At 38.3% G+C, this 25090-nt stretch overlaps 2 protein-coding genes across 2 annotated transcripts in view; one reads left to right on the forward strand and one right to left on the reverse strand.

Annotated features, from left to right (window-relative positions):
- Positions 1–37: 37 nt before the first annotated feature.
- LOC105383740 (transmembrane protein 223) lies at positions 38–909 on the forward strand. The gene is made up of 2 exons (XM_011553834.3): positions 38–476; positions 564–909. The coding sequence occupies exons 1-2, from the start codon at positions 89–91 to the stop codon at positions 854–856; spliced, it is 681 nt and encodes a 226-aa protein (XP_011552136.2). The 5' UTR covers positions 38–88; the 3' UTR covers positions 857–909.
- Positions 910–1574: 665 nt separating this feature from the next.
- LOC105383741 overlaps positions 1575–25090 on the reverse strand; it is a 92827-nt gene continuing 69311 nt past the window's right edge. The window contains exons 8-12 of the mRNA XM_048631489.1: positions 14363–14493; positions 7776–7973; positions 5941–6030; positions 5404–5498; positions 1575–3888 (exon numbers count right to left, since the gene is read on the reverse strand). Of these exons, the coding sequence (XP_048487446.1) occupies positions 3777–3888; positions 5404–5498; positions 5941–6030; positions 7776–7973; positions 14363–14493 (626 nt within the window). The 3' untranslated portion in view covers positions 1575–3776. The remainder of the gene's footprint in view (positions 3889–5403; positions 5499–5940; positions 6031–7775; positions 7974–14362; positions 14494–25090) is intronic.

Here is a 25090-nt window from a genome sequence, read left to right on the forward strand (position 1 = left end):
ACTGCTACTGTCAGTTGGAGGTGGAGGATTTTTAGGTTATGTTTTGATTTACCTAATATTTAGAATTTTAAGTAGAATTATTTACACCATGTCTTTAATATCATATGCCTCGTCAATAATAAGAAAAAGTATTCCATTTAGATATCCCATAACATGCAAAGACTGCTGCAATGCCAATAATATTAGAAAATGTACCAACTCGGTATCGCCGAAACCTCTACATGAAGTGAGAACAAATGTTGCAAATGATGTTGTACTGTTTAAATACGAAAACCCAAAGTATTTCAAGTATATGAACTTGTTTGCTGCAGTACAATATATGTTTTGGGCGTATATTGGTGCTTTTGCATTTACTTCCCTGAAAGACGCTCCGGTAGATGAGTCGAAGATTACTGCTGAAACTCCCTGGTTCAGGAAGATCAATATGGGAGAGCCTAAGTACAAAAACACTCTTGGGACTGCTGCTGTTGTCGTAGGTAATACTAAATAATAACTAATTTAAAATGTTTATTTTACAAAAATCAAAAAAGAATTCTAACTTAAATATACTTACTCTTTTCTAGGTGGAGCATCTCTTGGCATAATCTGGATGTACACACTCAAGTCAGTGCGCTTCCTCATCCTCAATAAAGGAGGAAAGCATGTCACCTTCGTCACATACTCACCATTTGGACAAAACCGAATGATGAAGGTTCCTCTTGAGAATGTCTGTTGCAAGGAAAGCCGGGCCACGGCCAAAGTACAGCTACCGATCAAAGTGAAGAACACTTGGATGCATTACATGCTTGATATGCGAGGGGAGTTCAAAAACCCCACACTGTTTGATTCTACTGCTGGGCTGTTCAGAAAGATATAAAGTGTAGTTATTTTTAAGTTGTTGATTGTAAATAGTAAAAAATATGTTGTGTAGTGGGCTTTGTTTCATTGTTACCTCTTATGTATCGATTGAGTCCATATAAAGGTTGCCTAGAAGAGATCTCTTTAAGCAATAGGACTGCCTTTTGAAACCCTAATTATTATTTGAATACGAACCAAATAATAAAATTACTACTAATTTTGTTATTTTGTTTGTTTTCAAATAAACAGTAATGCCTGCCTAAATACCCATGTTCCTGATAACTATTATGTGAGCACTGAGCACACAATAATAGTTAGTTTCAGAGAAGTTATTTAAATTAAATCAATGGTTATAAAAACTCCCCTTGTTTTATCTAACATGCAATCAGTCATTGGACTATGAGCACTTCTTTGAGCGATAGCGACTTTCAGGACTGGTCTCTGTTATAAAAACTTTATTACCATTTAATGCATCATTTAATTAAACATACTTACATAATAAGAGAAATTTCAGCGATCTCAATGGGACAATACCTACGACTACTTAAACCCTGATTACACCTACCAAGTAGAGTAGCCGAGAGAGTATACTCAGCTGATCCTCAGCCAATGATCAGCTAGAAATAATTGAACGAGTGCTCCGCCGAGGATATTGTTTCGCCACTCTACTTGGTAGGTGTAATCAGGGTATAAGACTACCCTTACACAAGCTTGCAAGAGGAAAATGAATAAAAACCTTTTTGAGATTTCTGAGAAAATCTTTATTAAATTATTTAGTATTAGAGCAACGGAAAGTTATGTCTGTCTCAACATGGAAATAAACAAGAAGTAAAATGATTAACAAAAAATAGATTCGCTCTTCTATTTACATTGCTGACTTTGCGTCGGTCAAACTAATAAAATACTAAATAAAACAAGTCTTTGTGTGAATACCATAGACGAAAGTGGTTTTTTACGATCGAGAGAAAAGTTACAGTAAGTTTATCACTTATTTTACCTAACCAACTACCGACAATTTAATCAGAATAATTCTACAAAATGCTTCGCTAGCTTGCTCCACTACAAGCTAAAGGGATTGGTGATGTTAGCTTCATAAAGTACCTAGTTAAAACAAAACATGGCTAAAAATTGTCTCGATTACAGTCTTTTTTTTACTTTTTTGATATGTTTTGAGGTGACAAACAAAGGAATTTGAAATCTAAATCTGCGTTTTCCTTTGACCATCAGTGGACTATCACCAATCCCTGTCTACAAATTAAGTACATATTTATTTCTATTTACATGTTTCATAAATATTAATTTTCTACCAATAAGTTATGTTAAGGCGTCGTGAGGTCGCAAGCGGTGCGACTCCTAGGTAGGTATACTTATACTTGAAATATCAATTTGAAATTTTAAACTGTTTGTTTGATCACAGAAGGTACATTATATAAAAATAAAACGTGTTTTTTGTATCTCTCACTGCATTGCAGTTACACTACATACATTTTTCATTATACCCATGGGTTTTCGCTGACGTCATCCAATGAAATGTATACAGATAAAATAAAACTTTCTTAGGCAATGATTGTACGCTTCATCAACATCAGATAAGATAATATTTAGAAAAATATTCACAAAACTATCGTCTATATTGATTTTAAAATATTTAAGTTTCTCTTTAGGTAATCACAAATGACTAAGTTAGGAAATACATTAAATAGATTTTCGATAAATATAAGTGTTACTTTAAGTTTTTGTTTAACAGTTTTACCTTTTACAGAATTGGACAGAGTCCAATGTCCACACATGTCGGTTCGTTGTCAACACATTTATTCAGATATTTCCATAAAACGACATGAATTGGCACCCTCTCATCTCAGTCTCAAACCTATAACTCCTAGGTACAATATCCATAGACAATTAAATAAGTTCCTAAATTAAGAAAACATACTATTTCTTAATCCGAATAAGTTGAGAGATCTAAACACACATAAGTAATTATTTAAATAGTTAATAACTCCACAATATACACTGACTTTTTGTTACAATATTTTAATATTAACATTAAGACAATTAATTAACAATTTATATTACAAACTAGTCGAATCCAGGTGTTTAAGTTACCTTGTTAAAGTCAAGTAACAAGTAAGGACTGCACAATATGCCAATGACATTTCTATTTGTAAGTATGAAGCAGATGCTTATTCTTTAATTTAGTTTGTATGTTTGTTTGTACCCGAAATGCGAATAAGATAATATAGCCAAGCGCGTAAAGTGATTGTTTTTAATTAAATGCTTGAGCCATGAATACTTTAATAAATTTAGCATCTGCGACAACAGAAAGAATTAGTCCTATATCTATTTATTTAGTCACTGTCTACAATTACAGCCCCATTTTATTGGCAGCTAGTGGAGAAGGCAATCATACCACAAACAGGTTTTAATCTTGGTCGCCATAATCATCATCTATAGATAGACAACATCACAAACGAAGCCGCGAACCGTTGTCATCGTCAAACCTTACAGTTTACAAACGTCAATTATCACCACCATTTTGTCAACATCCGCCATCTTGAAACTACAGTTTTCTAACCTAAAACTCCCTTGCTTACTGTAGCGCTGCTATCTGTCAAATTCCTAAAAATTAAGTCACTTTGCAAGGCAGTTTTTCATTTACAGCATCTTTTTGCGGTACGATACTTATCATTTTGTCAAAGCATTGCTGTTGTGTTACTAGCGTTCGGGTCCCCGAGTGTTCCCGAAGGTACCCGAAGTTGTCCGAAGGCACCCGAAGTTGTCCAAAGGCACCCGAAGTTGTCCGAAGGCACCCGATGTTGTCTGAAGACACCCGCAGATATCCGAAGGCACCCGAAGATGTCCGAAGGCACCCGAAGTTGTCCGAAAGCACCCGAAGTTGTCCGAAGCGTCGTCTAGAACCGGTCGCGCCGGCGCGCTAGTCAGTCCGCGATATAACGCGCTTGAGTTGTGTCGTCGTCTTCGTCTCGTCCCGGCCCTATGCTCTCTATTTCGTCGACTTCTTCCAGGTTCTTCGTGCTTGGGTTGCATAGCCTGAAACATACATCGGTAGGAAGGTTAAGAAACATACACGGGGAATAATGATTAGCTTGGTGAGTCGAACGTATTTGTTGAACCCAACATTTAAAGGGTCGTATAAAAGAATCATACGTATAAGTAATCTGGCTGGCTGGCTAAACAGAAGAACTTATATTTATAGTACATAATTATGACGGTAGTAGTTAGTTTTGATGTGGCTCTCTTTAAGAGAGCCTACTACCCGTATCTGAATTATGGACCCAGACCATTAGGTAAGGACACGTACACACTCTCCGTTCTTAAAAAGTACCTACTTGTGTTTGGATCCACAGTCGGGAGAGTAGAGAATGCATTGTAGGTAGTAGTGGTGGGTGTGTGTAGTGAACTAGTATCACAAGTAGTGTTGGATGTATGCAGTGTAAGTGGGGGGAGTGGTATGTGTATGGACTATACAAGTAGTGGGGAGTGGTTACCTGCACTTGCAGCACACGATGTAGGGCGCGGCGAGTAGCAGCAGCTACTATACTAGTGGAGGTAGTGGCGGCTACATAAAGTAGATTGCTAGGCGGGTAGTGGTGAGTGTACGTAGTGGACTAGTAGTGGAGATATGGTGGTTGAATACAATACATATAGATTAACAGTAGTGGGTGGGGGTAGTGGTATGTAAGTGTACTATAGTAGTGGGGGTAGAGGTGGCTATATTATATACTCAATAAAATCGGTGAGCATTTTATTTGAAATGTTGTCAATTACTCACCTACTTTCGAGATGTTGTATGAATATAGGTATTTATTGTATATATATAGGATGTATGTATGTTTGTATGTATGTAAATAATGGTATGTAGGTATATTAGTTAGAATATGTAACTTATGTTAGTATTTAGCTATATTATAAGTAGTTAGGTAGTAGGTACACCGCCCTCAAATTTTCTTTACTTTTATTTCTTTATGTTTAAGGTTACCTGTAAGAGATCGCTCTAAGCGATAAGGTCGCCTATTGTTCATTGTTCCTAGTTTATAAGTTCTCTTTGTATGTTTTAATTTGTGGTGTTCAATAAAGATATATTCTATTCTATTCTATACTCTGTAACGCTGCTACATATAGCTGACTAGTAGTAACGTCTAACGTCAGAGGTATGTGTATGAACTATACAAGTAGTGGGGGTAGTGTTGGCTGTATACATAAGTATAGTTGACTAGTAAGCGGAGGGTAACGGTGGGTGTATGCAGTTTACTAGTGTTAGAAGGAATTATTCACAACAGCTTTGTGGCCGCACTCTTATCTCGAGGAATAACACAGAATAGAAGAAAGTTGTCTATGACATGTCTTGTCTATGGACTGAGCGTTTTCTGACGTTTACCGGCATGTTGCATAAATTGCGCATGGTTTCATGATTCTAATTTAATAGAATCCTAACAATATTAACATAGTAAGTAAATATTTTAACGTTTAAAACTAGTAGTGGAGGTAGTTGTGTGTATGTACTAGTAGTGGGATAAGACTATACAAGTAGTGGGGGGTGGTGACCTGCACTTGCAGCACACGATGCAGGGCGCGGCGAGCAGCAGCAGCGGGGACGCCACCAGCAACAGGAGACCGAAGCCCGCGAAGATGCCCACCACCTGTGGGCAAAACACGGTTAGACTACGGACGGACTGACAAATTCAAATGTAATATTTATAGCAAGTCACATTGTGGCATTAGGCGCCCCTGCGAGAGTCGCCTTACCATATTAAAGCCACCACGACGCTGCCTTGACTATAGCGGTATGCGGAGCGCCTTTGGTGGTTACAGTTGATAAGTTACAAAATGTGGTAGATGGCTTGCTAGCGCTTAGAGCCTAGCGTGTCACCTAGTGAAAAATCTTTCCACTTTGCACTTCATAAGGTAAAATTCTAGATGCTTCCGGCGTTCAGCAATCGATTGCAGCTCACTTCAAACTTTAGAGTTTTCAGCATAGTAAGGAGTAAATTATACTGAATGTCTCACTTCAAACTTCAGAGTTTTCAGCATAGTAAGGAGCAAATAATAATACTTAATGTGCGAGAGTGTATGTGTGTATACCTGTGCGCGGTGCCACAGCACGGAGGCGCGCGAGTGGCCCAGCTTGTTCTTGCACGGGCCCTTGTCGTAGTGCCGTAAGAGGAAGTCATCCTGGAAATAAATGACAAATAACATTTGAGATTGTTTTACGTAGCTGATACTCAATCATTTATTGAATCCATAAGTTTTACAGGTGTTCAATACATTCAATTAGGAACTTTATGGACCCTGTCGGGCACAGCAAATTAAAAGCTAGTTAGATAGTTGAAGCGTTGCGTTGGAAATGTTAGAATATGTAGATGGGTTCCGAATATTACCGGCAGTAGGGCACGTTCATTATAAACTATTATCTACTGTCAGGGCAGAATTTAGGGTAAGTATAAGTAATTTATTATTTTCGATCCTGATCAATTAAAAATAGAAGAATGAAATTGACAATATCACGTTGTATAGAAAAAATACATTAAGGGAATACTTAAACGATTAGTAAACGACTACAACATTTTATGTATAGCTAGGTAGGTACGAATAAAGTGGATAGAACTACAACAATAATGTACTTAGCATTTCCTCATATGGCCCTGCCCCAGTTTGTCAATAGAAAAACTTTCACATACCTATTACCCACCATTGTTATTACACTATCCATTCAATTCTATACACGCCTATAAAAAACCTACATTTCATTATTATTTCACCAAACAAATGAATTACTCTACCCACACAGGCTATTAAATTTCTAACCCATTTATAATAAAAGCTAGGATTACTAGCATTTACATTCGAATGTGCGCTTTGTACCGAAATAACCTTTATGCTAATTAAGGAAAATCCAATGATATCAGTATAATTTTAAACTGCCCAATCCTCAGTGTTTAAAGTCCAAAATGTTTTGGCTTTATTCAAGTTGGCGTTACTTTACGGTCGCTAGTGTTGTACTAAGATACTGTTTGCAAATCTCCTTGCTGTAGGTCGTTCACATTACCATTGTAATATTAGAAAGGTTGGCTTGCACAGGTCAATTACACTTCCCAGCAAACTAGGTTTCTTTTTAGCGTTAATTTCAAACGTAAACACCAAACGTTTGATTTAGAAATTAGTGTTTCCACTGCACCGCTTGGTTCTAGGAACTGAAGGTGTAAAGGAAAATAATGAGTGCTTTTTGTTAGCAGTGTAATTATAATAAAAACTAAACAACTATCATTTATCCAGTCTTAGCATCTTTCTTTATCGTCACACTACGTCTTCACACCAAAACTACCAGGGTCCAGTAAACTAAAGGAACTCAAATAGAGATTTGAAATGAAATCGTTTTTTTTTTCGACGTAGAATGATTATATCCCTCGTCATTATCTATAGGCACCCGGCACACCAAAAAGTACCAGGGTCCAATAAACCAAAACAACTCACATCAAGCGACGCCAGACAATACCAGCAGAAGACATGCTTGCACCGCTTGCACATCATCTGCGCGCACCCCTCGTCCATCTCTATCTTCATATTTATTAACAACCTCACACTAAAACTACCAGGATCCAATAAACCAAAAGAACTCACATCAAGCGACGTCAGGCAGTACCAGCAGAACACATGCTTGCACCGCTTGCACATCATCTCATTACATCTCCTTCACTCTATTAATAGAATACAATCCATCACACCAAAAGTACCAGGACTAAATAAACCAAAGGATGTTGAAACTTACATCAAGCGACGCCAGACAGTACCAGCAGAACACATGCTTGCACCGCTTGCACATCATCTGATTACATTCCTCTCTTTCTCTATCGTCATACGCCACACCTTCACACCAAAAAGTACCAGGATACAATAAACCAAAGGAACTCGAAACTCACATCAAGCGACGCGAGGCAATACCAGCAGAACACATGCTTGCACCGCTTGCACATCATCTGCGCGCACCCCTCGTCCTTCTCTATGGGCACGCGGCACATGGGGCAGAGTTTGATGAGCTCGGAGTCAGGGAGCAGGGGTGAGCCAGCCGCCGTGGAGGACGAGGCCGCCGCCGCTTCGCAGGTCAGGCCTCCGTGCCACTGGAAACAAGGGGGGGAGGTGGTTAGATAAAGAGTAATTGTGATAATATGTGGGGGCTATAATATCACGGCCGTCTGGTCCGAAACAGGGAGAGCATGACTGTGTCAGACAGATAATTATTTACTGTATATTAAAATTTGATGGAAATACATTACGGTAACCACGAGGTGTCTTATAATAATGTACGTTATGAAATCCCAGAGGGCCTTCTAAATAAGAACCAGTCCTAACCTACCTCGTCTAAAAACATAATAGCAAAAGCTAGATTTATGAAAATAGGAGCTGGTGTAATTTTTCAGTATTTCGGTGAGTTCATCAGCTTATGTCAACATACAACAAGGTTTACTAGAACCGGCCAGATGCAATTGCAAAACTAGCTGCCTCTATAAATATTGCACGCCATCGAATATTAAATGTTGAATATTTAAAAACGTTATTTTTATTCCCTCTCCAGACGATTGAGCTTCGAGTGGCCATCATACTCTTGACACAGTTTCAGTATCAGAAATAACTTAAAATGTGGCGTTATTGATTTTCTTTTGCTGCATTTATGCTCTATAAATAGAGTTTTACTAAGGCATTTGTGTACTAGCTATAAAATGGATCCTTTTATGTATGTCTATTTTATATTCTCGATAAGCACCTATATTCTAAGTAAAGAAATGAATTGTAAAGCTTGACACAATTTTATAACTACATGTATGAATGCCTACATGATGTTGCACAATAAAAATAACAATTGTAGAAAGAGATTGCCAGATTGAATGATCTCATTCTAACAGATAAAAATACTTATCAGATCACGTCATTACAATTTGGACAGAGAGATCACCTATCTATTATTTATATAAATTCTTGTCTTCTTAAAACAAAAATATCGAAGAGGATTTTTCCACGCATAGGTTGTTTCCAGAATGTTAAATGTCAATGTAACTTTATCATTTTACTATTCCGGCATTTTACCACCCTTCAGGGATGAAATACGATATGTCTTTGAGTAGTTACATAATGGCACTTATAGACGTTATCACATCTCCAAAATAGACTTCAAAAATATTCTACCTTCCTAGCCTTCCTACACTATTTTGTTCATAGGGTTTGGTTGGGGTGATAGATTCTGGAAGATTACTATAGCTTAACAAAAAAATATTTTCCACCATGCTGGTTCACTGCTGGTTGCTAGCATGTTCTTGCTAAATCTAGTTGTGGAGGACTCCTAACGATGTTTTCCTTCACCTTACGAGCGATGGAATACATTTGAAACAAATCTAAAAGAACTTGCTACAAGTCACTGTCGGGATTCGAACCCGCACTCTCTCAGCTCTGTCGGCGCTAATCCACTTCATTTACATTGTATGTAATTCCGTAAACTTGACCGTTGCCAAGTGTTCCGGTATTATTGTCATTGTTTACAGGAGCAATGCCAAGTTTCAGAGTTGTAGGCGAGGTGGGTATTTATCCAATGGGTAAAATGTATTAAGCGCAAAACGCGCAATAAAAAACGAAAAAATAACTCCAAAAAAGTGCTTTTATAAAAAATCCTTGAGTGAATTGAATCCATTACTATCTGTTTTCTGCCGATAAGTACAAACATACAAAACCTTATAAAACCACTTACTCGTTGAGTACACTTATCGACAAATTAAATAAAACAGAAGAAAAACCATTTCAAGGCGAAGTACTCACTTCAATCTGTGAACAAATACTAAGTACAGTCGCGTTTAAAATGTCTTTACTCTGAGATTTTCTTAGACCCTTGTACCTTGAACTGTCACAATTATTTGACCACCTGTAACTATATCAATGATTGATTTGATGAATAATAGGCTTTATAAACAAAGTAATTAAGGTTTAATACAGGTCGGGCTACCCTGTCACGCTGATTGCACTTGCGAGCCGCTGATAATAGATATTGTAAATAAGTTGAGAGTATTTGTTTGAAGTCTATAGTCAGCTTGATGGTTTTACACGAATAGGTATTTAATACAATGTCATGTTTTTTACAATAATAATTTTACTAATGTTCAGTTTAACAAACTTTACTAACGTTTGAACATAACTGTACTGAATTCTTAAATGTATTTGATTATTCTAAATTCGTCAGAATAATCTACTATCAGAATCTGATTTTGGATCGGATCCTTTATTCATATCACAATCAGTTCTCTGTCGTAGTACAGATTAGGGTTGTAACAGTGGTGAATACCACAAAAAAGTCTACAGACAATAGTATAGTACATATAATTTTTTGACAGTGTTATACATAATCTGCAACAGCATTAAAGAGATGTATGCATGCCCGTAGGGTGTCATTTATACCGGTTCGATGACACAACTAATTATAATGGACACTCACTTATTAACTTATTATAAATCTCATTATCATACAATGCAGGCATATTTTCACACTATCCTGCGAACAGTACCGAACAGCAAACATGTTTTATGGTCTTAGGGATCCGTACTATTGGGAATTTTGAATTTATGATTTCATTTTCGGGCTTAGATATAACATGCTGCACATGTAGGTTTCGGCTTAGTATACCCTTTTTGCAACACCCTGTATAGCTTATGAAATAAGAAGTTACAGAGCGATCTGCTGAGCTAACCACAATTTTGAATTAAAATTGTTTATTTGTTTACCTACCTCGTTGCATTACGAGTATCGTAAACGTACTGATTGCATGAGACGTCTCGTGCGTTCGTTTTTGTGTAAAGCCAGTTCATAACACTGATAAACCTTACAAGGAATACCTAAGATCTTCGTTGTAACAGAACAACGCGAAACCTAGTAAACTTCGTTGTCCCTTTTAACTCCCCGACCAGTAAAACAATAATAACAAGGTGAGTCTTTCATAGGGTGCACATCCGGAAGTATGTCACAGAGCTTTTCATTCTGAACAACTTTTGTTATGATGACTTTATTCCCTATATTCCCGAAAGTAACAGGCTCTGTAATATACTTCCAGATATGCATCTATATGAAAGACTCACCCTGTATAAGTTTAATGTGTATGTCTTGAAGGTCCTGGGAAGAATGTGAATGTATCTTTTTATGTTACACAGGTGTAAAAAGGTAAACTGATCAACCTTTTCAGCAGCGTAGTAAAAAATATAAATAAGTTTACGATCTTCATAAATACCTCCATCTATAGATTTTTGTGACACCTATCCAAGATAAATATAGACAAGGTCAAAAGGTTTAAATTAAACAGGTTCGCCACAAGTGTGAAATTTCTGAATGTAGTCCTAATCATTACGATGACAAAACTATCAACGATTTGCAAGTGATCCAACATACAAGCAAGCGGGGTGTCGCATGCTTGGTTTTTAATCCCCTACGCAAAAAGAGGGTGTTATAAGTTTATCGTATGTTTGTGTATCTGTCTGCCTTTAAACGGCTGAACCATTTGAATTGTTGAAAGTCGGGGCTTTTTAACGTTGGTTTTACTCAAGAATACGTCTACCGAACAATTATCGGTTTCTTTATAGACAAGCAGACTGCTACCATGCTCATTTTAAACCAATCCAAAAGGTATTTTTTTTTTTTTTTTTTTTTTTTTTTTTTTTTTTTTTTTTTTTAAAGATTTTATTATCACTCCACAGACTTTATGTCCGTGCCTTTTTGAGAGATCAATATATTGTGAGAGTTTGGTTGTTTTTTGTCTTCATCTTTTAACTACTCACTACTCAATGTGGAAGCTTAATATATATATATTTTATCTTTTATATATATATACCTATCTATCCAAAAGGTATTCATAATTAGCGCTTTGACCTCACACCCAGCCACATGCTATCCTACCACCTCACAGGTTGTACTTGACTATAGAGCTTCCATTATATTATTGTACGTTTCCTTATGTCTGGTAATTAAAGTTGGTTTTCCTTTGCAGTCGTCAATGGGATTTGGAATGTCCAAAAACCAATAATATAATAAGGCCCATTTTCTCATTTGAGTAAATCTACCATTCGGCCAATCACAGCTATGCTTATCATACTAAAGTTCTACTGAACTAGATATTCTCAAGTGTGCAACCGGCAGTATGCTTCTGCTACGTACAATGTAAGTAATTACAGTTGCTACCTTATAGTGTCAGAGCGACTTCTGTCACAGTATCCACTTACTCTAAACACTGATATCTTAATTATCGTTATTTACCATTTACCGGCTATTGTTTTAGAAAAGAGCTTAAGGGATTAAGAATAGTTTTTTTTACTACTTATTGGATTGTTAAGGTGAGCACACATCACGCCCATAGTTAGAATAACATAATACTTTAAGTACCTACATCTATATACCTATAAGGAATTTATCTTAAACTGTGCTAGTTGTTTCTAATTGCAACACCCATGTGTGAGATTAATTCTTAAATGTATTGTATTTTTTTATTGATAATATTCGATAAACATTCAATATAGGTATTGTTCTCGGAAATATTCACTTTGTTTTTCAGAGTTCTTTTTAATGTCACATGGATATGGATAATCCGTCTACGCTAGTCTGAAAGTGCCTTTAGGTGTCATGTTAGGTGGAATTATAGAATGCATGCTGTAATAACACCGTTGTAATGGATACTTCTTACAGTTATTGTTCGATGTGTACTTAAAATACGCCTATCAGATCGGTTTGTATAGTCACTTGCTAACAAATATCAAAAATCAAATTATTTATCTTAAAAATCTTTCCGGTACGAAAGTCATGTGCAAATATGAATTTTACTAGCAGTTATCTAGAGAGTAAGCCCCGGGTACTTTTACAAAGGGGAAACACATCCTCTCGAGTCCCGACGATCTAGAACATTCTTCAACAAAACATCTAGAATTCTAGATATCGTCACGAGGAGCGAACAAGATGCTCGCTATATTAAACATTCCGTACCGTTTAGAAGTAGTAGAGTCTAATATAATCTAATTACGGTCTAATCATGCGAAATAATAGATTCTAGAAATTTGATTTCTCAAAGATAGTCTTTGGACCAGCTTAGTGCCATTAGATATAATATAAGAGATCATAGGAACAACCTAAAACTTAATAATTGAACCAAACACTAAGTAAGTTTTAAGGTACTTACAATATTAAGAAAGTCTACTAACCGACTACCTCTAATGCATACTATTGTCATAAAAAATCATATCAGATAAACGTTTTTGGTAAATAAATACGATAAATTTTAGTCAGCTGACAATTCTTATTTAACAATTGAAAAATTAGACCTAATTAGAAACAATAATAGCCATAATTGATTGATCGATTTAAATTGACACTTGTCAATTTTAGTTCGCAGCGTGCAACAATGTATGTAATTATTAGTCTAAAACGTGCTTCATTTCTACAATGTAGTCAATTACTAGCCGTGCCGCTCCACTATAAATTCTATAGATAAAGTATAGTAGGTACAGCGATCATCATACAAAAATTTTGTACGTTCTCGTGCTCTCGTGCATGTATCTCTATATTCCGATAAGGTGGACTGACATCCTGAGGTGTAACCCTGATTATAGTCACCTCCTGATTGCACTCGCCCAGAATATCTCTGTTAGTGTTTCCGTTATAGTAGACAGGTCTAAGGTGCAAGCGTATACAGGGTGTTGCAAAATTGGTATACTAAGCCGAATCCTACATGTGCAGCATGGTATATCTAAGCCCGAAACTGAAATCAGAATTTGGAAATTCGCGAAAAAAAAATTTTTTTTCCATAGTAAAAGTCACGTGACCAACAAAGTTTCTATGGAAAATGATTTTTTTTTTCGCGAATTTTCAAATTCTGATTTCAGTTTCGGGCTTAGATATACCATGCTGCACATGTAGGATTCGGCTTAGTATACCCCTTTTGCAACACCCTGTATAGTATTGTGGACAGACATCCTAAGGTCTAAGCCTACATTTAGTTTTCTCCTGGTTGCACTGCGAGCAGAAGTCGTGCCGGCACGTGGGGCAGTGCGCGGGGCTAGTGGGGCTAGGGTGTGATGTGTATATAGTCACCTCCTGGTTGCACTGCGAGCAGAAGTCGTGCCGGCACGTGGGGCAGTGCGCGGGGCTAGTGGGGCAGTGCGCGGGGCTAGCGGGGCTAGGGTGTGATGTGTATATAGTCACCTCCTGGTTGCACTGCGAGCAGAAGTCATGCCGGCACGTGGGGCAGTGCGCGGGGCTAGTGGGGCAGTGCGCGGGGCTAGCGGGGCTAGGGTGTGATGTGTATATAGTCACCTCCTGGTTGCACTGCGAGCAGAAGTCGTGCCGGCACGTGGGGCAGTGCGCGGGGCTAGCGGGGCTAGGGTGTGATGTGTATATAGTCACCTCCTGGTTGCACTGCGAGCAGAAGTCGTGCCGGCACGTGGGGCAGTGCGCGGGGCTAGCGGGGCTAGGGTGTGATGTGTATATAGTCACCTCCTGGTTGCACTGCGAGCAGAAGTCGTGCCGGCACGTGGGGCAGTGCGCGGGGGAGGCGGCTCGCACGCGCACCACGGTGTCGCAGCCCACGCGCGGGCAGAACGCGCGCCCCGAGTCCATCGCCACCTCTGTAAGGAGACGGTGAGGTTAGTGGGGTTGTGGGGAGCTGATGTAGGGGTATCGGAACTCTAGGTAAGTATCGGAAGAAGAAAGAATCATTTGTCTCACTAACAAAAACAAAAATAGAGAAAATTATACAAAATACACATACAATATAAAGAATAACACAACAAGTTGTTTTCCAACGCGTCATAAAGGCACCAGCTCAGTATGTGTTTTGGACAATAAAGCCACACCGATATCCCGCTCAGGTGACCGACACTGTTACTGTTACTGTAAAACTCTGAATACACCTACAGAGTAGAGTGGCGAGACAGTATCCTCGGTCGAGTACTCAGTCAATTGCTAGTAGTAGTGCTCCGATAAGGATACTTTCTCGCCACTCTACTCGGTAGGTGTAATCAGCTTATAAGGGCGATAGGGTTGTAAGGACCTGATGCTGGGATATTGTTGTGCCGTTCACCTGACCAGCACCATATATTATATTAGCAATCAACATGCAATCCCACGGCAGCATCAAAACTGACATACTTTGTCCGGATCTGATAGATGTTTGATCGACACGTAATCCTGAATGGATTGCTGAATGCCAATGTGTCGGTGGATGAAAGCATATTCATGAAACATAGTACGCAGAAAGCTTAAACCCTATATCAACACATAGGCAACTTTTTATATCGAAATTCCCATGACTAAACTTTTTAAAGTGAAGCAAAGCTCGCGAGCAACAGCTAGAACGTAAGTACATAAAACTGTTTGTTTGCTGGACAAGTATAAAAATACTCTTATCTCCTATAAATCTCGTGTAAACCCCTTACGGGGTCGGAACGTGCCCGCTCCGCCCTAGGACGATAAAAACAACACTAAAAATAGAAGAGCCGCTATTTTAACGTGCGTTGTCGTCCGAGATCTTACAGATTACGTTGATTCACGTTGTTTGTGTGCGAATATAACGCAATTGCGGAAATTTCTATTATGTTATTTCAATACCTGTATGTATAATTTTTTTTCAATTGGTTGCGCTTAGACTTCACCTAAAGCCTCTATTGCTCACAGCTATAATGTCACCTTTTTATTTATTTACATACATATTATACATATAGATAGTTTTATACCGATGTATTCTATTCTATTAAGGCGTTTGCCCCAATTACGTTTATTTCTCGTTACATTTGCTGAACTGCCACTAGCGGGAGTAATAACGTCTCACCTATATTTTGCGGGATTAACGTTCGACTGACACGCGATATACCTACGGAGAACAGTACAGTCCACTCCATTAATGGATGTACACGGAAAAAGCAACTTCAAAAAAAAATCCAATGTTGGTAAGTTACGGTTTCTTATTTTATACTTTGACAAAATAGTAGTAGAAGTATAACTTTATTATTCTACATAAGACACTTCAAATAACATTTAAGGCTTAAAATCTATACTTAATACAATAAGGGCGGCCTTATCGCTAAAAGCGATCTCTTCCAGCCAACCCTAGAACAAACCTAACCTAACCTAAATACAACATTGTATAGATTTTTACGGCGTCAACTGTACCTGCTCATGTGCTCGTTACGTATTGACGATAGAGATACCAAATATGAAATTTATACATAATTTGGTACATGCCAAGAAAGAATCGAAAGCATGACGACTAATTCGCCCACAACTTTTGAACCGGGTAACCTATTTTGATGTAACATGGCTTAGAATGCACTAGATGGCACTAAGGCCCTGTTTAAAAAACAAATCTGATCAACCAACTAAAGGGACACAAACAAGACTAAGTACATAAATAAAATGTTATTTGGTTAAAAAAAAACTCAGTAAGTAAATATAATCTTGTTACACTTTAAGCAGCTACAAAAGAATTATATCAAAAGGGCAAAAACCCCGGAAGGCACATGATTTATACCTTTGGGACCTTGGTATTGTACTTATGTACCCTTTACATAAACAGGCTGCGAACATATTATGTTATGTACCCTTTTATTAGGTACGTGAGCGGCCTTCAGAAGTCGCTCGCATTAAATTTAAAATAATGCGAGCAATATTCGAGGAAGTTTTGTTTAAATTTAACTCGATCAAAGGGTTTTTCATAGTTTGCACGTTCGTATTAAATTTCCACCAATTATTTATACTTTATACTTCAAAGGATAATTTTCATTATACAGAGACTTTGATTAACGATATACTTACGAATAAGATGTATCACATACAAAAACAAAGCAAAAAAACTGATGACTTTTTTAACTGTCAAACCGTTTTTAATTCAATCTAGTATAAACCATCATCATCATCATCATCATCATCATCATCTCTAATTCAAAATAAGAGCATAGTGGTAGAAGTGGGTGTTATTTGTCGATTCGTTACTTTTGCACCGACACTCCATCTAGTCCGTATGAAAATATCGCGGCTATAAGCACATAGATCTGGCAACGGGTGCGTCATTGATAAAATACCATCCTGTATTTACGTATTTATGACAAACACATTGAAATGCGTCAATGTCTGTCTGACTGTACATGCCGCATTGTCCAAGGAATGCTGACGTATTGTCAGGCATTGTTATCATAAAGACTCGAATTCACTAGGGCACAAGTTCTGAGACTGTTACAGAACATCTACGGTGCGTGTTCTCAGAACATTTTGGTAACATGTCGTGATACAGAAGTCGCGCACGTGTCCACACTCGGCAACAGCGGTCGCTAGACCTATTAAAAAAAATATACTCTATGCGCTAGACTGATGTCGCAGGAAGTTCAGTCTCGCGAGCCAAAACACGGAACCTGTTCTGCGACACGTAGATGTCGCTGTATAGTCGCTTGCGACGTCGCAGAACAGAGCGCGACGTCGCGGCGACACGTAGACGACATGTGCCTAGACAGGTTCTGGGACAATTTGTCGCCTAGTGAATACGAGGCTTAAAAGAGCTAAAGAGCCTTACTTATGAATTTCTAATGAGTTTAAAATTACTCCTGATAACCGTATATTAGGTAAAATGGTATGCTTATATTACGTAACTTGACTGTTTACTAGATTTACTTGTGGCTCAGTTCTAGGATTGTGGCATAGAACAAATCGACAAATACAACATCATTTTAAAATTTAAATTTTGCAGAATTTATTATTTGGTAGGTAGATATTTTATCATACGATCAAAGATATCGTTATGCTTAATTATAATGATAACTATGATCTATTATCACAACAGCAATTGATATACCTACAGGTACAATTGATAATGAACACAAGAAAAGAAGTATTATTTGAGATTGGTAGTAGATTTTTGATGAGTATCATCAATGTCTAGCAGTAGAATGATACACTCACGGGCAAAGAAACAGTTCCACTTACAAAACAAAGACACCAAATGGCGTCATTTAATAAAAAAATTTAACAAAATATTTATGTTTTTAGTTGGTAATATTGACCGACTACGACCGAATGGCGTAGTGGTTAGTGACCTGACTACTGAGCCGATGGTCCCGGGTTCGATTCCCGGCTGGGGCAGATATTTGTTTAAACACAGATATTTGTTCTCGGGTCTTGGATGTGCCCGTAAAATGGCAATAGGCCCGCCCCCTATTACATTGGGACTAACATAACACTCTGGCGAAAAGTGGGTGCAGCAATGCACCTCTGCCTACCTACCTAGTACATTAGTACAAGGCGTGAGTGCGTGTTTTTTTTTTTTTTTTTGGTAATATTCTGATGCGCCGATAAATGCACTTAAATATTGCAGAAAGCATTATAAAGTTAGTTTTTTCCGAATCGGTATAATTTGGTGATTTTTTTAATGGAACTTTCTCATTGCCCGTGAGTGTATTTGCCGATGATGAGATGATGACGATTCTTCGCGTAACATGAAGGTCCTATTCTATTCTGAGAGGGGGCGAAGTTCCTGTACGTAGCTTTTTCGAGTTGAACCTTTGTACTTATTCCTATGTACGTATGTAATTATGTATACAGGTGTCCCTAAAGTGAGCTCAATAGTAACTAGACGATTGCAATATGTACCTACCTCAGTAAAAAATCGATAGTTTTAGAGATATTGACACTTTTATCAATTAAATAGACACTTCTGAGCTGGCCAATTAGCCCTACAGGGCATAACGTTAACTATTGCGACACCCTGTATAATGGTTAACATGATACTACTGTCCATGAAGTTACGAAGTTAACTTTTCTAGATCCAGTTAGCGCTTTTCACGGCACGAGTAAGTATACTTGTGAAATTCTAGATACTTCCAATATAGAGCAAAGCAAATTACTCTTTCATGTCGTCCATAATAAAGAATCACGTAAAAAAACTACGTAGCATGTTCTAAGAAATAAAGAACGGATCCGATCGTTAGGAAAGTGGGAAATTGGTTCTAAATGAGATCGCGTCAGTAAAGCATTTTCTTTCCAACTATAAATAAATATAATGCTTTAGTTTAGACTCTTTAGAGCCTAAGAACTAATACACACTACATTAATTATTTTTTATTTAACTCTTTATTGTACAAATATCACCAATAAAAGTACAAAGGGTGGAGGGTGGACTTAATGCTAAGAGCATTTTTTGCCAGTCAACCCGCAGGATTTGCAGGAAAAAGTAGGTAATAAGGTGTAAAAAAAATGTTATCTTCTGTTTCTAATAAAAGAATGTCATGTGGGTTGTATTTTTTAATGTGAAGCGAATATCGTAGCTTATTAACCGGACACACACATAACATTATGATTGGCGCTGTCAAATACGAGTACTGTGTCAGTCTCGCTAAACCCGGTTTAACCTTTTTGTTTGGCTATCAATAAAGATATTTGTATTTATTTATTTGTTTAATTATAGAGATTATCTTTTTTTTCTTCACTAAGTTAATGATGGTGTCAAGTCTGTCAACACGACGATGTCACAACCCATAGCCGTTATACTAAAAAAGGGGTCAGTAAAAAAAAACTACCGAAAAAATACCAATAGTTTTTGTGTGGATACTTCCTAAGAAAAACAAATAACGATATGGCAGTGATGCGCAAACATTACCTCTGAAGCGTAAAAGTGATCGCAGCAATCGTTATTATGTTTATACAGGGTGGGTTATGAATGAGTGACCCTTTTAGCAACACTACTGTGTTATCATCATCGTCATATTTAGGACAAACTTTTAATGTAACCCTATTATTATTATTACAAAGTACAAAGGCGAACTTAATGGCATTATTTACAAGTTAACCTTTGGTGATGTCGATAAAGTGATTGGTAGTGCGATAGGCTGAGAGAAGAGAAGTTTATCTAAACCGAGACACTATAAACTTGCTTACTTATGTTCATGATTCTTGTTGCTTACTCATATTATTTATTTTTTGTGTTGTTTCCGTGTGTGTGTGAAATAAATGTATTTTCTTTCTTTCTTTCTTCTTTCATGACTGGATGAATACGGGCTCATGATAAAAAAATATATACTTTTCATTCGGGAAAGCCAGAGTTTGTTTAAGTAGTCGATGGGAAGTTCCAACAACAAAAAATGACACCATGTTACAATCACTTCTTAGAACATCCTGTATACGGCATGTGTGTATGGTGTGCGATTTGTAAGAAACAGAGCGAGACATGCAAATATGTACATAATAAACTGTGTTACAGTGGGATATTACCTATGTACCAGCAGGATACCGACGTAACCAAACTGTTAACCAATACGGCAGCAGTTTACGAGTTAACTAAAGTGTGATTTTTAATCTCAGATAAGTACTAAATTGACAGATTCTGAACGGTTCATCAACAGTCGATTGTCCTGCGATTAAGTGATGTATCGTTCTATTGGCGGGACAATCGACTGTTTAGGAACCGTTCAGAATCTGTCAATTTAGTAACTGAGATTAAAAAACAGACTTTAGAGCCCAACAACGCTAACTTTTAGTTTAAATAATATTAGGTAGTCCTATTTAAATTAAGACGTAAAAGAGACCGCTTAAAAACAACCTGGCGCGACGTTCTGTGGAGAAGTGAGGCAAGGGTTGGGAATGGAGTGGGAGGATCTCGCAGCCGCTGCCCAAGATAGAGACAGATGGAGAAATCTTCTCAAAGCACTTTGTCCCTGCTGAGGGACGTCAGGATGGATGTATTTAAATTAAAAGTACACAAAGCTAATGAGCAATTCTATGTTATGCATAAACAGTAACCGATGTCGTTTTAATGCTATCATAACAAAAATATTCCAGTGGTTCTCTAATCATGTCATCAAAGCTTGCATGCATAATTGATTTCATATTCATCATTCGACGATCAACAACGACTATATTGGACTCGTATATCATAGACAAACTACATCCTAACTAATATTATAAATGCGAAGGTAACTGTGTCTGTCTCTTACTCTTTCACGCCAAAACTACTGAACGGATTTGAATGAAATTTGGTATACATCTAGACCCTGAGAAAGAACATAGGCTACTTTTTATCCCGGAATTTCCACGGGAAAACTTTTTAAGGCGAAGCGAACCTCGCTCGGAACAGCTAGTTCTAGATTATATGGCTCTACTGAGTACAGGGAGGGCCACAACACATAAAGACCTCATCTCATCTATCCCTGTCCATTTGTTCCTTATACAGGGTGTTGCTAAAGTGGTATACTAAGCCGAAAGGGGTGATTCAGGAAGTCATTCTTATCAACTTTTAACAATAGCCGAGAACAGAATACAGAGTGTTGTGGCGTTCTATGGAGCGGCCTAAGTTAAGCAGTAAACTCGTTTTTATCAGCTCATACATGAGAATGGATGCAAACTTGTTGCAGCAAGTTACAAAGGTACACATGATTTCACGGCGCCGTGTGTACAGTTCGGTTCAAAACTTCATAAAACATGAATTTTATATGGAGATGACGTTTCATTTATAAATCAATCCCTGTTGTTTAGATAACCGACTATAGAGAAATTAGGGCTAACATAAAAAGTTGTATTCTGTCAAAAAAAATAATGAACGTAACTGTCAGCTATCGATATAGATAGATAGTGAAACTGGCAGTCAGTAGTTCTGGAGTTGGCAAGTAATGCTGTTTTGTACCTTGTCAAACTAACTACCACTCCTGTTTATTAAGAGTAGAGTATAGCACTTGCTCGTCCATACAAAAAGAGAAAACGTTTTACTACCCCTAAATATTATCCAATCTCCATGATTTTTTAATATTTTATTGACACAAGGAATAACTAGGTTTATAGGTTTTCCTTTTTTCAAAATTTTCTATAGATTCAAACTTATAGGCACCTCAAATAATGTTTTTTTTGTGATTGCGACTTTGTTGAATTAAGCCGTTCGTGGATCAATAACAACGTATTTTTTTTAAAAAAGCGAAACCTATAAACCTAGAATATATTAAGCTGAAGCGATTGACACCAAAATCAAAGAGATTGGTCGATATTTAGTTAGTGTAAAACGTTTTCTCCCAAAACCAGAATTTCATCAAGAAAAGTACCTATTGTCAGTCCCGAGCTGCAGTGCTCTCTATCGCACGATTGAGGGTCGGGGGGGAAGCAAAGCACACGTACGATAGGGATGTCCATAGTGAAGTCGATAGTAGAGATGGGATCCCGCCTGCGTTATCGATATCTATAGATATACAGGTGTCCCATGTTAAATTGCACATCCGAATCATAGTGACACAACTCGTCATTCTAAACATCTTTTGTTTTAAGACTTTTGATTGTTTGCGAATTTTATTTTTGCTTATTCATAGAAACTTTGTTGGCTATGAGATTTTTTACTATAGACAGTAGATTTTTTTTCACGAATTTACAAAAGTCGTAAAACAAAAGTTGTTTAGAATAACAAATTAAGTCACTATAATTTGGATGTGCACTTTAATTTGGGACACCCTGTATATAAAAAGATGTGAATAGGAAAAGTTTAAAGTACTAGTAGGTTTTCAAGCAAAAAAATGACTAGTGACTATATTATATTTAATCCTCACTCAACATGGATTAGGTTACTTAGGAAATTTTATTTACTTACCTTACATCTAAACTAACATAGTTACTTACATAAAAATATAATACTTACTTACTTACTATAAATTGACTTGAGGCCACAAAAGCGAATAATAAAATGTATTCTATGATATAATTACTTAGGTAAGTATACTAAGACATCATCAGCCAATAATCATCCACTGCTGGACATAGGCCTCTCCCAAGGAGTGCCACAACACTCGGTCCTCGGCCTTCCTCATCCAACCACTACCCGCTACCCGCCTAAGGTCGTCAGTCCAGCGAGCAGGAGGGCGTCCCACGCTGCGTTTGCCTGTTCGTGGTCTCCACTCGAGAACTCGTCTACCCCAACGGTTATCGGCTCTTCGGCAGATATGACCAGCCCACTGCCACTTCAGCTTGCATATTTTGACAGCTATGTCGGTAACCTTAGTCCTCTGACGGAAAACCTCATTTCTGATACGATCCATCAGAGAAACCCCGAGCATAGCTCTCTCCATAGCACGCTGAGCGACTTTAAATCGGTGGACCGCTCCTACCGTCAGTGTCCACGTCTCTGCACCATACGTCATCACTGGCAGGACGCACTGGTTGAAGACTTTTGTCTTCAGGCTCTGAGGAATGGCCGAGGAGAATATGTGACGAAGTTTCCCGAATGCAGCCCAACCCAGTTGGATGCGCCTTGCAGCCTCCTTGTCGAAGTTGCTTCTGCCTAGCCGAATAGTCTGCCCGAGGTAGACATATTCTTGCACAACTTCGATTGTTGCCTCACCAACGGCGACCGGCTCCGGTTTGATGTGAGCATTGTACATGACTTTCGTCTTGTCCAAATTCATACCGAGGCCTACACGTCGGGAAGCAGCATTTAGGCCACTTAGCATCCAGCTGAGTTCCTGCAGAGATTCTGCCATAATAACGATGTCGTCCGCGAAGCGGAGGTGTGACATGTACTCGCCATTTATACATTTGCCATGTCCTTTTCAGTCCAACGTCTTAAAGACATCTTCCAATGCATTGGTAAACAGTTTCGGAGATATCACATCCCCCTGTCTCACTCCACGTTGCAGTTGGATAGGTCTTGTCTTGTGGTCCTGTACTTGGACAGTCATAGTAGCGGCGTTGTACAGACATCTCAACACCTCGATATAGCGCCAATCGATTTGGCATCTCTGCAAGGATTCCAAAACTGCCCAGGTCTCGATGGAGTCGAAGGCTTTTTCATAGTCCACAAAGGCTGATTATACTCTTCGGTCTTCTGTATAATCTGCCTTACTGTGTGGATGTGGTCTATTGTACTAAAGCCTTTTCGAAACTGAAACTCGTCTAACTTTTGGGCAAGACGGTTCGTGATAACCCTTGAGAACAGCTTGTATACATGGCTTAAAAGCGAGATCGGTCTATAGTTCTTCAGAAGGGTTTTGTCACCCTTCTTAAAGAACAATACCACGACGCTCTCAGACCATGCCTCCGGTGTAATGCCATTGTGAAGAACCGAATTGAAGAGCCTCTGGAGCTGTTCGAGGATTGCAATACCTCCAGCTTTCAGAAGCTCTGTAGTAATTCCGTCTTCACCCGGAGCCTTGTTGTTTTTAAACTGCTCAAGGGCTATCCTAATCTCGCCTATGTCGACGTCAGGGATGTCGTCAGTGTAGTGGCGTATTAGTGGCGCTCTGGAATCGGTGAGCTGAGCCACAGACTTCTGCGCGTGTGAAGCATAAAGTTGTCCGTAAAAACCTTCGATTTCGGCAAGAACCTCCGGCTTAGAGGCAACGATATTACCATCTGCAGACCTCAACTTCGTCAAGTGGCCTCTCCCAAGTTGCTGAACGAAGAGTTTTGACCCCCGATTTTGCTCAATTGCTGCTTCTATGGCGCGTGTGTTGGAGCGACGGAGATCTCTTCGTATCAGCTTCTTTATACGCTTGTTGAGTACCCGTAGTTCTGACGAAGTGTCACCTGCCGACGGAAATTCGCGTCTCTGCCTCATAAGCTCGAGTGTCTCGCTTGAAAGTTTAGACTCCTTGCTTTTGCTTCTCATGCTAAAAGAAATAAATACTAAGACAACTCAAGATTTATAAACAGCCTCGAAACTTTGTTAGTAGGTACTTACCTATAAACTTATATTTTTACAAAACTATCATAATGTTTTTTAGATTCACTGCATATATAGATGTAAATAACCTTACATACAAAATGATAGTCCAAGTACCGGCAAAAGGTCTATTTTCCAATAATCAAAAATCCATTTTATGTACTTACCTACTAACTCGTTACTAGGTAGGTAATTACCTACATAATAAAATACTTACTCACATGAAATTATCACTAATTACTTATACTTCTTTCTATTTATCTTCAATAATTTCAAGTTTCGCTCACAAGTCACAACTCACAAGCACAACACAGAAATAATAATATGAAGGTAAGACGAAGACACTCCGTGTTTGGTCGCAATTTCTCGCCAACCGGCGCGGGGCGGCGCGGTGGCGGCGGTGGCGGCGCGGCAGCGTCCATCGATGTGTGCGTGACGCTACTTGCATGTGTGTGTGCGGTGCCCGGCGCGGGCGAGTGCACGAGCGACAGCAATACTTTTCCTAAATACCTATTTCGCTAGGATCGCGAAGCTATACTCTCCTCTTAAGG

This window comes from Plutella xylostella, chromosome 29 (assembly GCF_932276165.1).
Source record: "Plutella xylostella chromosome 29, ilPluXylo3.1, whole genome shotgun sequence".
Lineage (NCBI taxonomy): Eukaryota > Metazoa > Arthropoda > Insecta > Lepidoptera > Plutellidae > Plutella > Plutella xylostella.